Source organism: Aptenodytes patagonicus, chromosome 4, assembly GCF_965638725.1.
Source record: "Aptenodytes patagonicus chromosome 4, bAptPat1.pri.cur, whole genome shotgun sequence".
In the NCBI taxonomy this organism is placed as follows: Eukaryota; Metazoa; Chordata; class Aves; order Sphenisciformes; family Spheniscidae; genus Aptenodytes; species Aptenodytes patagonicus.
The window spans coordinates 72,682,944-72,699,104 of NC_134952.1; the positions used below are offsets into that span (position 1 = coordinate 72,682,944).

At 41.8% G+C, this 16,161-nt stretch overlaps 1 protein-coding gene across 5 annotated transcripts in view; it reads left to right on the forward strand.

The window, feature by feature from the left end:
• Window positions 1–16,161, forward strand: part of SLC7A11 (solute carrier family 7 member 11) — an 82,520-nt gene that overhangs the window by 24,130 nt on the left and 42,229 nt on the right. For 4 of the 5 annotated variants that reach the window (XM_076337220.1, XM_076337216.1, XM_076337215.1 and 1 more), the window contains 3 exons: window positions 2,269–2,395; window positions 7,031–7,146; window positions 15,070–15,195. In XM_076337220.1, coding sequence (XP_076193335.1) covers window positions 7,092–7,146; window positions 15,070–15,195 — 181 coding nt within the window. In that variant the 5' untranslated portion in view covers window positions 2,269–2,395; window positions 7,031–7,091. Of the gene's footprint in view, window positions 1–2,268; window positions 2,396–6,905; window positions 6,916–7,030; window positions 7,147–15,069; window positions 15,196–16,161 lie in introns of those variants that run through there. The other variant, XM_076337218.1, reaches the window with a different exon arrangement.

The window sequence follows — 16,161 nt, forward strand, 5'->3', positions numbered from 1 at the left end:
AAATTCTGAAGAATGCCAGTTTATTTGTTCTGTACACAAAGCCCTCATTGAGAGTGGAAAACCCCACCCTGGCCTCTGCGGGACAGAGGGTCCATTGACCTACTTAATGAGTTAATCTCAAAGAAGCTGAAGAACTAACATGAATATTGGCTTTATTTAAAACAGAAACGACTTGTTTTCTGGCAGGAGGTAAGGAGGACAAACACGGACTAACACGTGTCTGCTTAATAGGTGGAACATGCAAATGCCACCCTGTGTCAATTGGCTCTGAGCTTAAAAGAAACGTGGACTGTTTACAGGCTAAGCCCACCCAAGCCAAACACAGTGCGAGCAAGTTAGGACCCATTTTGGTCAAATGTTAAATGTACTGGTACAATGTGCAACATAATCTGTTGTACAAATGTGGGAGTCCTGCCTATAACCAAAATTCCCCTATAAAGAAAGACCTCAGATACAATTTGTAACTCTCTCAGAAGACCTCGGTCTTCAGATTTAGTCAAAACAGAATTTGCTTAGGCATTGCATTTTTGGCTTTAACTTTAATAGTAGTAATTTTATGGCTGTGAAGTAAAGTCTGCTCAAAAAAAATAAGTATCTCTCTTATCAGACAGATTTTCTAGGTAATTTTCCAGATCTCAAGATATGAAGAACTGTGTAATTTGGCCCAGCAAAAGACACTGTTGCTTTCTCTGAATGGACCTGTTACAGTTATTTTTTCATATTCTTTATGCCACGGTGTTTTTAATTCCCCGCATGACTTCATTATAGCAAAATCACATGCAAAGATGACTTAAGGTCTTGCTGAGGGTGTGTGTATAACACGTATCAAAACATAATTTCATTTCATCCTGACCCTCAACAGAAGAGGCTGGCAAGAGAAAACCTACCAATAGCTTTTTTTTTAATGTGGCTGTAAGAATTCCTTTAAGTACATTTTCAGGTAAGCTGAAGAATAGCAGATAAGAGCTGCCACATTTTTGCAAAGCCCCAAACAAAGCAAATGAACGATGATGGAATTTGTCATAATATGCTACTTCTTTAATGGGCTTGTACAAGTTATGTGGTTTTGACAACTGTAGTTTTCATCTTAAAGTGCTGCAGCACAAAAACATGCAGGGAACAGAGCCAAAATGAGTTCATATATGTTGCTGATCTTAACCCTGTGTGACGCGGTGTTTACAAACTTTACTGTTTTCATCTGGCTTCTCAGACTCTTCTAAAAGGGCTGCCTACATTTATCAGACGTGGTACACTTCTCTACTGATGCGGTCCACCTGTGGAGCTGAGAATCCACTAGCTTTGTGGCTGGGTGATGGCTCATTAAGCAACAGTAGCAGATGGTGCATGGGTGAAGAAGGCTTCATGCAGGTCCTCATAGTTGCAGCGTGCTACTGCCTGCTCCGTAATGGCAGAGGCCACGCGTTGTGCCGGCAGCAGCCTCGGGGAGCTCTCTGAGAGCTGCTGCTCGTTGGGAATGCCACTAGCACTTGCTCCAAAGGGGCCTGAACAACTTCTGCATGAACTAATGCAGCAATGTGGTGATGATTTGGGTTTTATTTTAGTCAGTGTAAATGCACCAAAGGCTGAAATGGGCCTCCTGCTATGAAAACGTGAAGTGGTCTGTATTTAAGATAATGCAGAAATGAACTGAGCTTTCATTGCATTAGTAGTACACAACAACACCGCACCAGTGTTGAAAAGCCAGGGCTAAGCCATCCCCCGAATTTTGTATATAAGATGTTGGGAGTACTGTTGAGGAAAATTCTTAATCTGCAATTCCTGCTTCCATATTTTGGTCAGTCGATTGCTTCGCCTGTGGCTGAGGAGGGGGAATACAGTTTTCAGGCTTTTCTTCAGAGGCTGAGCCAGGCATCTCTGAGGTTGAAAGGAAGTGATCATCGTTTGATAACAGGCAAATGTGTCAGAAGGCTTTCACTTGGTGGTGCAGTCAGGCTGGCTGGGGAGCCGGGGTAGCTGGCATGACACAGTGTTTTGTTGTCCCTTTTCACGAGATACGGATGAGTAATGAAACGTGTTGATAGCAAATAGTTTGTTCAGTGGCTTACATGTAAATGTAACTGGATATACGTACAGTTTGATTAACTGCAGGTCTAGCTGAATGAACTAAAACTTACAAAATTGCTTGAAAAAAATGATTAAAATATATCAAAAGCAGTTGTGATACCACAGCAGCTCCATTGTTTAGCTTATAAATGTTTTGAAAGGTATTTTTGGATATCTCTTGTGATGCCAGTTTAATTCTTACAGGTGCCCTCTGCTATGCTGAACTAGGAACATGCATTAAGAAATCTGGCGGTCACTACACCTATATCCTGGAGGCCTTTGGCCCATTACCTGCTTTTGTGAGAGTCTGGGTTGAATTACTCATCATTCGGTAAGTGTATTATGGCTTTTCTGTGTTTCTTTTCTGATGGAAATATGCTTTTCAGTCATAAAGAAAAATCTCCAATATGTGATGTGTAAAACAAATCAAATATATCTTGATCAATGAGCTGTGTTCTTTTAGTATGGTTGCTTCAGAGAATTTAACAACGCTATTTTGCTTGTCAGCATTGAAACATTCAAAAAGACACATGTGCATGTATGGAGGGAAAAAACAGATTCCAAGAAAACTGCCTGCCACACAAATTCAGCTACTTGCGTTAATTTTGCTAAGCTTACTGTATCCATTAATGTCACTAATAATGCTAATACCCATGCCTGTGTATAATATAGTGGAAGAGGGAAGTCACCTTTACGTTTTTCTCAGTCCTGGTACTAGCTTTTGGAGTGGTTGCTGTTGTCTGTGGACACAGGAATAACTCCTGGTGAAGCTATTGCCCAGTAGTTTTCAGATTTGGGGGCACCATGTATTCTTTACATGTCAATTCAGGTCCCCATTTTTTGTTTTCGTGGGGTGTTGGAGAACTTAACGCTTGATTACTATGAAAAGCACTAACCGGCCAAATAAAGCAACATTAAGTCCTTACATATCTAAAATGTCCAAAGTATTGTTTTGGTGTGTAAACCTGTGGCTCGTGCAGCCCTTGACATTGTATAGGTCAATTGCAGTACGAAGATGCTGAATAATCGAATCAGATCAAATAAATTTTCATAATGTAAATGGATCTTTGTATCAAACTCAAGTGTGGCCCTTTGAATTTTTTTTTTTTTTTTTTTTTTACAGTCTTGCTGAGGCTGGAGAGCTTGTTACATGTAGAACAGGGCAACTCACTTATGCAAAATGACTTCAGGAATGCTCCATTCCTGCCTCTGGCTAGTTAGCACTCCTTTCCCCTCTCCTCCGCAATCAGCAAATTAGTCACAAAAGCACAAGCCTCCTTTCAAATCACATCTATGTTTACATAACATTGACAAGTTCTAGCATAGACTGTTGAGTTTAAAAGCACTGACAGTGCTAAGTCATTGTGAATCCATAAATCCTTATCTTGTTTCCGGAGGAAATCATTGTGTATGTCAGATGGTCCCTTACATCCTCCCCACCCTTACGGAACCTTTGAATTAACTGCACGATTTCCATCAAACGTGGTGAAAGAGCAGATGTCTTAACTGTATTAACTTTTTGCCAAAAAGGAAAAGCAGACAGAGGAAACAGACCTATGTTTTCACTGTGAGAAGCGCAGTGCTGTGAATGTAGCTATATCATTGCACATCACAGAATCAACAGGAGAGAGTAGTGTTAGAAATCCCCCTCTTAACCTGCACCTGACTAGGCAGGGGGACCTTATTAACCTATAGCACAAATACCCACAAGAAACCAGGCTTCATAAATTCCTCTCCGCGCAAAATTATTATTTTTTTATATATGACAGTGTCCCAGGATTGTCATGAAAACACTCTTAGTCATCGTGATCTGCCCCACACCCAGCAAATAATCATCTTGCATGGGAAGGAACATCAGTGGATTCTTTAATCATCAAATCTGAGAGGCAGCGAGGGAGGCGTACTTGTTATAACTTGCGAAGATCAGAGCAGCGCTGCCGAAACTCTGTGTAGAGTTTTATACCTGACTCCTGCATCAGTAAACTAATTGGCTGCTGCTATTAAAGAAGTTGAGACCTAATATGTATCTATCTTTTTTTCGGTAGGTGAAGTCGCACACACACTTCTCAGCTATGCCGTTTTTCCCTCTGAAAGTTTGCAGGATTATCACACCCGTGGGCTGGTGGAGCAGCTGCAACCAAAATAAACATTTCCTGCTCGTATATCTTTTCAGTCACTATTTTAGTCTAGGACACACTTAAACTCTGGCCACATACTGATTAAACTGTGCCAGCCTCACCTGCTGTTTAGAAGTGCCTTACACTGCGCTGCTCCTCATCCAGTACAAGCAGGAACATTTTTTCTCCCCAAAAGTCAGGTTGTGGGTATATTACATGCACTTTAAAAAAAAAAAGCCAAAAAAAAGCGCCAGTTTTCAAACAAGTGAAGGTGACTGTGTGAATGCATTGTCTGTAGTGCTTAACTATGGTGGTGGCTAAACACAGGTTGGGTGAGAGTGCGCTGCCAAGTAAGTGACTCACTCACCTGTGGTATGTGCTGGGGCACTATACCTGCTGCTCTCCTGGTGGCTTTTTGTGCTCCTTGCCCTTCAATGAAAGCTGCTAATGCGCTTTCTGTCGGCTCCTGAGCACGCAGCTGTTAGGGGGCTGCCAGTCTGCCTTTAGGATTGCAGTCAAAAGGAAAATGCCCCAGTCCTTCAACTTCCACCTCCATTGATAGACTACACTGCCCGTAACATCTCCCTCCAAACGTGGGACTACGAGAGAGACAGCTATTTATTAGAGGTATAATTTAGCAGCTATGTTTTTAAAAACGTAGTGGTGTGGTGGTTTAACCTCAGTCGGCAACTGAGCACCACACAGCCGCTCGCCCCCACCCCCCGCCCTGGTGGGATGGGGGAGAGAACTGGAAGAGTAAAAGTGAGAAAACTCATGGGTTGAGATAAGAACAGTTTAATACTTGAAATAGAATAAAACAACAACAACAACAATACACAAAGCAAGTGATGCACAATGCAATTGCTCACCACCCACCGACCGATGCCCAGTCAATCCCCCAGCAGCGGTCACCGCCCCCCAGCCAACTCTCCCCAGTTTATGTACTGAGCATGACGGCACATGGTATGGAATGTCCCTTGGGCCAGTTGGGGTCAGCTGTCCTGGCTGTGCCCCCTCCCAGCTTCTTGTGCACCTCCAGCCTTCTCAGTCGGTAGAGCATGGGGAGCTGAAAAGTCCTTGACTAGTGTAAGCACTGCTTAGCAACAACTAAAACATCGGTGTGTTATCGACTTTGTTCTCATCCTAAATCCAAAACACAGCACTGTACCAGCTACTAGGAAGGAAATTAACTCTATCCCTGCTGAAACCAGGATGTGTGGATAGCAGGGACTGCCTCTTTAAAAAGGCCTTTCTTAAAATGAGAGGGAAAAATCCAAGTTCTAGAAAAAGGAGCTGGGACCGAGGAAAAAATTCTGGGAAAGCTCCAAAGATCTTATCTTTCATCTGATCTAGGACACTTCAAACTACTTTTGGCAGGCTGCAGTATTTAAAAGCCGGAAGCCTGGTGATGATCTTACGTAAATTAGAAATATTGCACCGAGGTAAAGTCAGTAAATGTATGTGTAAATCCAGCACAGAGGACATTCAGTCCCCGAGCGAAGGCAAAAGTTGCAAAGCCAATTGTTGGCCAGTGAAAGGAACAGTCCTCGTGCGTGGGGGACACACAAGCAGCAGCCCTCACTTGTCCACACAGAAACTTTCCGAGGAAGATACTTCTGTTCTGTGCTCCTCTGCAGCTTGGTCCAACACAATGTGTGACATTTTGGTTGAGTCGTAATGCTAAGAAAGTGGGTTTTGTTTTAAGGGCGAAACTCTCTTGTGGAAAATTCCTTTACCGTTCGATGGAGAATAATAACTTCTCTGCAGAATTTTTGCACTGTTCCATAGCATTTTTAGCAACTATATTTTTATTAAAATCCTGTAAGGTGAGGCACTGTTTTATTAAATGCTGTAGATTTTTTCACAAGAAATTTGCATGGACTCTTGTTTTACTCAAAAATCCTTTGAGGCAGAATCATACGCCCTCTTGTCCTTATTGTGTGTGAGTTTGTGAAGAAGCACAGATGCCACCAGCTGTCCTAAGAAGGGTGAAAGTGTCCTCCCAAAGCAAACGTGAACAGACCACTGGAACTGTAATATGCAGACAGTGCCTGATCCGAGGCACAGGGTCGTTTGCTGTTAATATGTGTCAGTGCTAAGGCTTCTGGCAAATATTTAGCTTGTCTCAAGGAGAAAGGCTCTGAATATTGTGAGTATTTCAAATGTGTAAATGCAACAACTGCATGCCTGCCTTTCTTCACATTTCTCTGTTTCATGGTAGGTGCTTTCTGTACTTAGAGGATTTTTGCTCTCACTTGCAGTGCTAGGAAGTTGTTAGTCAATAAAAGGAACAAGTTCTGTTTGCACTTTAGGAAATCCCATTTTCATTCATTTTTTGCATTGTCTCAGATTTTAATAACAGATTTGGGTTGGTTTTGGATACTTAGTAAAGCAGAATGCTCAGCTTGATTGAATTTATTTTGCTTGTGTCTCTGCGGGGTGAGATATACCTGGCCACTAAAATTCAGTCCTCAACGACTTTTACTCAGGGTTTTGCCCATGTAATCTAATTCTGGCCATGTTCACTTCAAGTGAGTGAATGAAGATTTCTGTTGATACCTTTCCTTTCTGTTTACAGCTGCTTCACAACATGGAAGTTGTAAGAGCAATCCTGGTAAGAAGTGTTGCTGTTAAGATCAGAACCGCTGAGCAAAACTAAACTGCTTGTGGTTTCCTGCTACATTCGGAAATCATGGTACATGGCAGCGTAGTTACAAGCAGGCACCAAAATTAAGTACAGTTCATAGTTCTGTGATAGTAAAGTTACAGCATGATCCCATAAGAATATTATCTATGTACTATTGCAGATCAATTTTGTGATTTTTTTGCTGTTGTTGTTTTTACTCTAGCCCTGCTGCCACAGCAGTGATATCGTTGGCATTTGGACGTTACATTTTGGAACCTTTCTTTATGCAGTGTGAAATCCCAGAACTCGCGATTAAACTTATTACAGCTGTTGGCATCAGTAAGTATCCAATTTTAGGTTTCAGGGAAGGGTAAGGATGATGTAAATTGGAAAAAGAAAAGTAATCGCACACTGAGCAGGTAGTGGTTTGATGTGAATCATTACAAAATGACTGCGCATCCAATGCCAAGGGCATCAGTGTGACTTTTTGCCTGGGTATGTGTGTTTGTGAACATACGCAGTAGTAAAAAGAATAGCAGACTTTATTAATGGCAGGGAAAATCTATTGCCAAGTCTGATTCTATTGCCACTTGAATTAATGGCAGAACTCTCATTACTTTTGTGGAAGCAATTTCAGTCCCTAAGAGATGGTGAGCCACTGCCAGAGATATGGAAGAATGATTACCTGATTTTAAGTGCTTTGCTCTACCTCTGTTTTAGGAGGCAATCGAGTGCCAAGTATGATGCCATGAAGAAATGTAGTTCTCTTGAGTGGAGCACAGGCAACATGAGATCATCTTCCCTAGTCCCACTCTGTCCTTCACAGCAATAAAACTTATTGAGGCACTTGCGGTTCAGGAAGCAGGAACCCAGCTGATGACTTTGGGAGCAGGGTGTACAGCTCGGTGAAAATGCATGTCTGTTACCAGGAGCTTGTCCTAGTCTTGCTAACTTTGCAATTAATGTAAAGGGGACCATTTAGGGAGAGAACCATTTATTACAGAGAACCATTCATTACAGGACCATTTATTACAGAGAACCAATAACTGCCAGTGGAAAGAGGGAGGCTACCCTGAGACCAGGAGCTTTACAGCGTACCTGGGCTGGCGTGGGAGGCTGCATGAAACGGCAAGGCACAAATTGTGATGCGAATGGGACTCTGGAACTGTGTGCCTGTAGTGCTAGAGGCTTGTTTCCAGTTCTGTCTGGTCACTGGTGATGATGCTCCTTGCACATATGCGCACACATTCATGTTCAGCTGCGCTGGGAGGAGAGTGCAGAGTAGACCTGAGTAATTAGTAACAGATTGTTCCTTTCAATTTGGTCGGTGCACATATCAGAAACAAAAGGACCGGAAAAAGGAATTAAGGCATGCAAAATGATCAAAGGCGCACAGGAGACCCCTTCACTTTTGCACAATAATAGGTTCAGATGACTTTTTCTTTCTTCGGGGTAGGGAGTTCAATTGACATTGAAATTTCCAGTCTCCAGGTTACTGTGGCTTTTTGTAGGAGCTCTCTTGATAAGAGTTCCCTTCTGCCAGGAGTGTTCAAAAAATCAGTATGTGACCGCATTTCTTTCTAACTTAATTATGCACAAACTATAGGTTTCATAGGAATAATTGAATTAAGGCCTTGAATTTTGAGGTCAATGACTTTTTATAGCTACATCTGTCTAAAATATTTCAGTGCAAGATAAGGGTGGAACAGATGTTCAGTAACTTCAAGGTCACTGAGACAGAAGGAATGTTAAGTGAGGACTCCATCAAAGCATTTTGTTAAGTGCATGTGATTCAAGCACAATAAGTGAACGATATGAAATAGGTTTTTATTGCTTTTAATTTAATTGAAAATCTGTGTGATAAGCCAGGGCTTCGCAAAGTAATTAGACAAAGAAGTAGCATTGCAGGGGGGGTGGAGTTACGCTGAAATAATTACAGCCTAAAGGGAGAGAAGAGTTCACAGCAGACTGCTCCTGTGGTGAGTGCGGGTCTGTACAGCGCAGGTAGGATGAGCTGTCATTTCACCAAAAGAAGGGATTCTTGTAGAAAGTTTGTAATGGTGAATGGGACAATGCTGAGGAAAACAGTGACATGTCAGACTGAGGCTTTATCTTTATTCTTTGCAGTATGCTCTACAGTGGAGTTTCATTTGTAGGTTTTGATCATATGCTACACTTAAGCTCAGGGATCCCAGAGTGTATGAGTGTTATTCTTGTATGGTAAGAATTAGCTGTTGTGGTGGTAATTGTTATGAATGTTCTGTATTGTGCATGTAGGCAGAGTGATAGGTAAGATTAAGGTGGTGTTGAGCTGAACAGACATTGGAGCCCTGAAGATCTTATAATCCAATTTAATGGTGCCAAAGGTAGTGTTTGCTTCCACTGAAAATTTTAAGTTAATTAGAAAGTGAACTGACGTGCCTTTTGTCTTCTTTTCCATGCCTGGTCCCTTCTCCCTCCTGTGCCTGATGACGGAGTGCTCACTGCGTATCTGTCTGTATTGCGCAGGGGGAAAGGTAGTGGGAAGCACCATTAAACTCTGTCCTTGGGTGAGACTTTGTTCTGTAGTTTTACCTTGTCATTTCTGACCATACTAGAATGGGCAGGAAGAGATTTTGAAAAATATCCAGGTGATCCCCTGCCCCCAAACACAATCAGCTTATCTAAACAATTTCTGACAGATGTTTGTCTAAACTGGTCTTAAAACCTCTAGTTAGAGAGTTTCTAAAGCCTCACCTAAAACTGTAGCCCAGTTTTTTCTATCTTTGTTACAAGACAGCTTTTCTCTTTCTTTTTTTTCCACCTAAACCACCTTTTCTGCAATTTAAGCCTATTACTAAAAGGTTGCCCGAGATGGATGCAACCCGGATTATGATGGGGAGTGGCAAATGCTGCTGCTCCTCTACCAGCTGCAAACAAGTACTTCTCAGTAGAGGGGCTACAGCCCATTCTGCTTCCCACCATTCCACCTCAGTGCCTCTGCGGTGAAAAAGGAATGATGGTGCTGCAGAGAAGATGTAGATCAGATGAGAGCTAAAATGGAACTACTGGAGATGGTGACCTTTAAAAAACACCTCATTCGTGGTTTATTATTTATAGGAAAAAATCACGTACTGGGCACAAAATTCCCCCAGAAATCACATCTGTTGTGAGCAATTTTGAACAATCTGTAGAAGCAAATTTTCTGTTCCACAATATGGTGCTTTCATTTTTAAATTTTTTTTTAAATAAAACCAACCAGCCAAAAAGTCCAAACATTTCAATGGCTTGGTAGAGAGAATGATGCTTGTGTGGAGGTTCTCTTCAGACACCCCAGCTTTCTGAACCTCTGAAGCAAAGGTTGCCTGTTCTTTTCAAAATTAGAAATCACTTTAATTCACGTGGTATTTCTCAAGTGAATCTCCACAAGGAGAAAAACCTAGGCAAATACTGGATATGCATATCTCAGTCTATCTGTCAGTCCGCCGTAAACTTTTACTAAACTCAGTCAATTTAACTGTACCTGAGAGAAGAGCAGACATCTCAAACATATCTAATTGCTACAATTTTTATGAAAATAAGTGGCCAGGTAGAGGAGAGAGAACCTGGATGTGTCCCAACACAGGGAAGGACAGCTGAAGAAAATGCAAACAGGAGAGGAGGCCTCCTAAATGTCCAACTTTGCTTGAGTTGGACACAACAGCCCCAGGACATAAAGCAGAAGGGATGCCGTCCACCTTTGTTCTGATGCTGAAGATGGTCTTTTTAGGAGAAAGAGTTAAAAATTCATTTCTCTCTTTAAGTGAAAGCTGGTAGACTCCATATTTATTGTTTCTTCTAATGAAGAAACATCCTATCACCGTGCCTATCACCATTGCAAAGCACGGTGATAGTGCAAAAAACTCGTATATTCATATATTTCAATATGAATATATATTGAAATATATGAATATATATATTCATATGAAATATATGAATATATATTGAAATATCTTTCAATATCTTTCAATATCTTTCAATTCTTCTCCTAATGGTAAGCTTAAATATATTGGTTACAGGAAGGGATAAATTATACTGTGCAAAGGTATTGAACTGTACTATCAATATGTAACCTGAATAGGTCACAGTCTTGACTGAGCCTGTTCTAATCTTTTCACTTGGCCTCCATATCAGAAAGCAGGTAAACAGGTTTCAGCTATTAAAAACCGTAAGACTGAAAGCACGTTACCAACTCGCATATGTTTTTAAAGTTTTTACACTCATTCATGCATATTTTGGGCATTTTACACCACAATAATGTATAGTTTCCCCCCTTTTTTTGGAGGTCTGCCAAAAGAACTCAAATACCCAAACTATGGCTGTTAAAGGCAATATTATGCTTGAAAATCAAGGTCAGCTGTACAGATCTGTCAGTACTTGCTGGCAAATACTCCAGCCCAAAGCTTTATTGGCATAATTTGGTGTGTATGTGAGTCTATAGTCAGTTGCTTTTTTTTTTTTTTCCCCATCATGGCAGAAGTTACCGACATTGCTCTCTACCGCTGACAGTTTTCAGACAAGCAGTTTAAATTAAGACATCTCTTGGCTTGCAGGGATAGCAAAAGCTGCTCTGATGGGTGCTTTTGTGCCTCCTGTGACTTCATTTTAATTGACACATTAGGATCTGCAAATTGAGGGTATTTTTTGCTTTGTGTGAATGCCCTGACCCTAAAAGCCTGACAAGTTAGGGGAGGGCAGTTTCCTTGGTTTCCCACTGAGGCAATGGTACATATATTCTTGAAAAGTAGGCCAGGATGTAATGCTCACTGCTGCTTCTCCCATTAGATTTCATTATCCATCTATAGCTGTGGCTGTGTGAAGGAAAGAGATTGTGAAAAGCAACATGATCGGTGTTACCATTGTGTTTGATTGTTCATGAACCCCATTTTGTTCTCCCTCCATACTCCCCTCGCTTAGGATTCATCTCACTTTTAGTGAGGTGTTTAGTTTAAGGTAATTGTCTATGCTCCCCATAGAGTTAGTGGAGAAAGAGGGAAAGAGACACTTCCTGAAGGCAACTCATCTCATCTGAGATAGGCATCTGAAAGAGGTGTTATTATTCATCCTCTGGAGGTAAATGTCCCTTCATTGAGGATGTAGCCACACTAGATGCCTGACTTTTAGTTAGCAAAGTTAGAGATGAGTCCTCCTTTCACTGTCCTTTTGTCTGGGGAGTTGCTGCTTCCTTCTGATCTTTGCTGTGATCCTGTATCAAAGCGTCTGCAATCAGTTTCTTGAAGTATCTCCATAAGGCCCTATTCATAGAAGAGAGGTGTTGAATAATGACCATAGTGCCAAGATATAATCTCCTTCTTGAATCCTGGCACAGTTGTCATATTCTTTTCCTGCTCTTTAGCAGCTTTCTTCATGACTCCTCTTTTCCGTTGCCTTTCACTATCCAGTTGCTAACACAACCAGTACGGTGCTGATACGTGATAGCAGTATAAGCCCAACATCCCTATATGTCTGTTATGCACATAGAACTGCTAAGACTGAATATAATAAGAAGACTGTAAATTCTTATAGCCTATTAAGTCCAATAAAATGAAATTAAAAAAAATACCAAATTGGTCTCAAATCTTCTAAGAACGTAAGTCTCCGCCCTGCAACCTGAACTACTGTGTTTGTTCAGTCGTCCAACTCTGCAAGGGACTGACTTACTTTTATAGAGGACCATCAAAACTAACGGTACGTGCGCTGGGCTGACTGCAGGTGTAGCGTCCCTTCAGCTTCCTGATTAAATGAAGTTCCGTGCAGTGTCTGTTTTGCTTTCGCTATTTGATTAGAAAGCCTCAGATGAAACGTTTGGCTGGCTTGAACTCACAGTTGGGGAGTTCAGAAGCAGGCTGCCTTCATGAAAATACCAGCCTGCGTTTTTTTCTTTCAAGCCACTGTATCTCTTATACAGATTTGGGGCTTGTGATTTATGTGTGGCTGGCCAGCAAGGAACGTTGTGAATTTCCGTGTGAGTTGACATTAGCGTTCGTACTAGTTTGTCATCCAGTGACATTCTCATCTGTATCAGGAAGGTGAAACCGGTGCATTAGGAAACCTCGAGGAGGGCTCTCTGCAGGGAGGATGCTCAGGTTACCTATTCTGACCTGTGTAAGGTAACAGACAGATTGCTGCAGTCAGCTTGAACTCTGAATAAGCTGGATGTCAAATTGCAGATGCTTTCTTACACATAAAACTCTTCCTTGACATTTTCTTGTGGCCTGGTCCCTGCCTGGGCTTCGTCTTCTGGGAAAGAAAAGTACAATATCCTAATATCCTGAACTTTCTAGGAAATTTGAAATAAGCCAGTGCTTGTTTATGGCACTGGATTTTCTTTATAACTTAAACACTGTTGGTCAAATGAAGATGTTAAATATATTTTGCTTAAATGACAGCTTCCTGGTAATCAAGTCCTAGGAAAAGAGAGGGAGCCTCAATCAGTGCTAATATTCAGCAGCAACCTAAAGGGATCTTTCAACATTTAAATAAGTGAAGATATGTCAGGGTAGTATTGGGGCAACAGAGTAATGAATCAGGCCCCTGGGTTTTTCTGTTTCTTGCCAAGTATAGGTATACATGGAAGTAATTAAAAAAAAAAAAGTATTTAGATCTCAAGTGATACTTTGCAGAAGTCCAAGTGATTTCTTTGTGACTTAGAAAATAACGCCTCAGTTCTGAAATATGGTGAAATACAGAACTGGAAAAACGTTTTGACCTTTAAGATCTTTTTTTGGTGAAAAATTCACATTAAGTGATGCTGTGAGTTTATGTTGACTTTGGTAAATTGTCCATTTGAGAGTGGGGCCCTCTCTTTCCCAAATAAAAATTCCAGAAAATACTTTTTATATTTTTTTTTCTGGAATTTTTATTTTATCAAAAATATCTAAAAAATACATTGCAATCCAGATTAGTTGGAATTTTCTCCCTTTTCCATTAAACCAAACCCACTTTTTGTTTAAACTGAGAAGAATTTTTTATGATATATTTTTTGGCCTTGCCAGTGAACACAGCTTGTATAAAAGACTTCGGATAAATCAGGGGGTTTTGCTGCCAGAAAGCTTGTACCATGCCAGATTTACAATGCTAGCTCATACAAACTAGCTCCCAGACTCTAGCAGGAGATAGCAACTTGTGTTTTTATGCATCCCAAGATGTGTGATATGGCTGATGATACAGACAGACCGGTGCTCTTGGGAGAGTTTGTACAGGAGGACTGTGATGAGGAACTAATTCATTAGCTCGATACGATGGCAAGAAAGAGAAGATGAGTGAGCAGGCTTGTTTGACTGCGTTCGCCTTTCCCTGCAGCAGAGGGGGAAAGCGACTTTTTGTCTAGTGAAATGTCTCACATTTTCCATTCTTTAGGTAATTTTTTTTTTTTTAATATCTGAACTCCTTTATTGATTCTATTTTGCCAGGGTAATTGTTTAAATAAGGTAGAATAACTGGCACTCAAATGATAAGACCTACCGTCCTCCTGTCAGTCAGTGCTGTAGTAAAGGCCAGAAGATGCCCTCCCTGACCCAGAAGGAGACGCGAGCCAAGCAGGCAGGACGTAAAAGCCCTTCTCACTTCTCTCTCTTACGTGTTGGTGAGGTGCAGAACTGGGCTTTGTTTTCAAGAAGTAAAAGGTCTCTGTTTCTTCACCAATTCCCAACAAGGACAGGGACATTACTTGCACTCTGGCCCTCCCGCATCTCCAGTGGTTCGGCCATAAGGGAGGAGAAAGAATGGAAAAGAGGAGCGGGGGTAAATAAGGTAGTGAGTGGCAAATTTATGCGGGGCCTAAATGGGGGTGAGAAAGTTTAATATGATTATTAATTGTTATTGTTTTCTCAAAATGCAAATCTCTACTCAGACTGGCACTGATACAGAAATCTGGAATGGCAGGAGTTGGGCAATTAATTTCTTTCACCCAGGGCAGGGTCCTGCCGGCCCATCGTCTACCGACAGCTAACAATGTTCGGTAAACGAAGCCGTAATTTGGTGTGGAGGGAGCCAGGCAGAGAACAGAGAGACGGATGAGCTGCGCAGTGGGTCAGTCAGAGGGGCTCAGCTCAAGCGTTTTGTGTGGCGTCTGGAAGGGGAACGTGAGAAGTGGGAGGGCAGCAGCTGGAGAAGGTTATTGGGGTGTATTTCCTTTAAAGCATCAGGATTTATTGTGTGTGTGGCCTCTCTGCCGGCAAAGAGTTTTGTGGTGATTTCAGTGGTGTGAGTATTTCTTTCTGACTTTTCTTTTTCCCCTCGCAGCGCTGGTGATGGTCCTGAATAGCACGAGTGTCAGCTGGAGTGCCCGCATTCAGATTTTCCTTACCTTTTGCAAGCTTGTAGCAATTCTGATAATTATAGTCCCTGGAGTTATCCAGCTAATTAAAGGTATGAAAAGAAAAGTAAATGCTTTTAAAGTGCTTTTATCTTTACCCTCCCCAGCCTTTTCCCACCTGCCTCCACCAAATAATGCTTAGAGCAGCAAAATCTCTTAATTAGTCTGTGCTTGTTTAACTGAAGCTCTGTACTGTCATGTAATTGATTAGAAGTGGAACTACACTGGGATGAACTGGTATTTCCTTCAGCATGCCAATGAGTCTATTCAGATCAGACTCAGTTTTCAAATGAGCGACAGGATTGCTCTTCTTTGTAATTTGCCTTTGGCGTGAACTTTGTGAAAGGGGCAGGATGGGTTTTAATGATAAATGGGCATACCCATCCCCAAAGCACATGCCTAGTCCAAGCAGAATATGTCTCCTTTAACTGGGCTAGTGCCTAGTCCTGTTCGGTACTGGGTATGTGGTGGCCGAGGGCGCTCAGAATTGGGGAATATATCATGGATTCTGTTCTGCCACTTTGGTGATGTAAATTGTGAAGTTAAAGGTGCTGTACTGGCGAGAGAAACTGTAGTTAGCTACTGCTTTCATGGGCTTCCTGCCTGCAATTACTGGATGCTCACGCTGCACGCGTGCTTTACTTCCTCCAAGTGAAAAACTAAAGCATACAGGTAAAGGCAAGAGTCTGGGGCTAACCCCAGCGTAGGAAAGGAAAGCAGAAGTGTTTGGAGGGCCAGAATTACTCTACAGACTTTATCAATGTCGCTGCATAAACAAGGAGTGTGAAAACACACCTTTGTTCTCCCCAGCAGCACCCAGCACGAACACGGCTGTGCAGGCCTTTCCTTGGCTCTCTGGAAGTCGTTTGGGTAAAGCCATGCTGGCAGAGAAACTCTTTTCACTGACATATGCTCAGCTACCTGAAGAGGCTTTTCTATTACAGCCCTATCAGCAGCGGGGGGTGAGATGGTGACAAGCCCCAGCTCACTCTCGTTACAATAACGCTAGACAATAACTA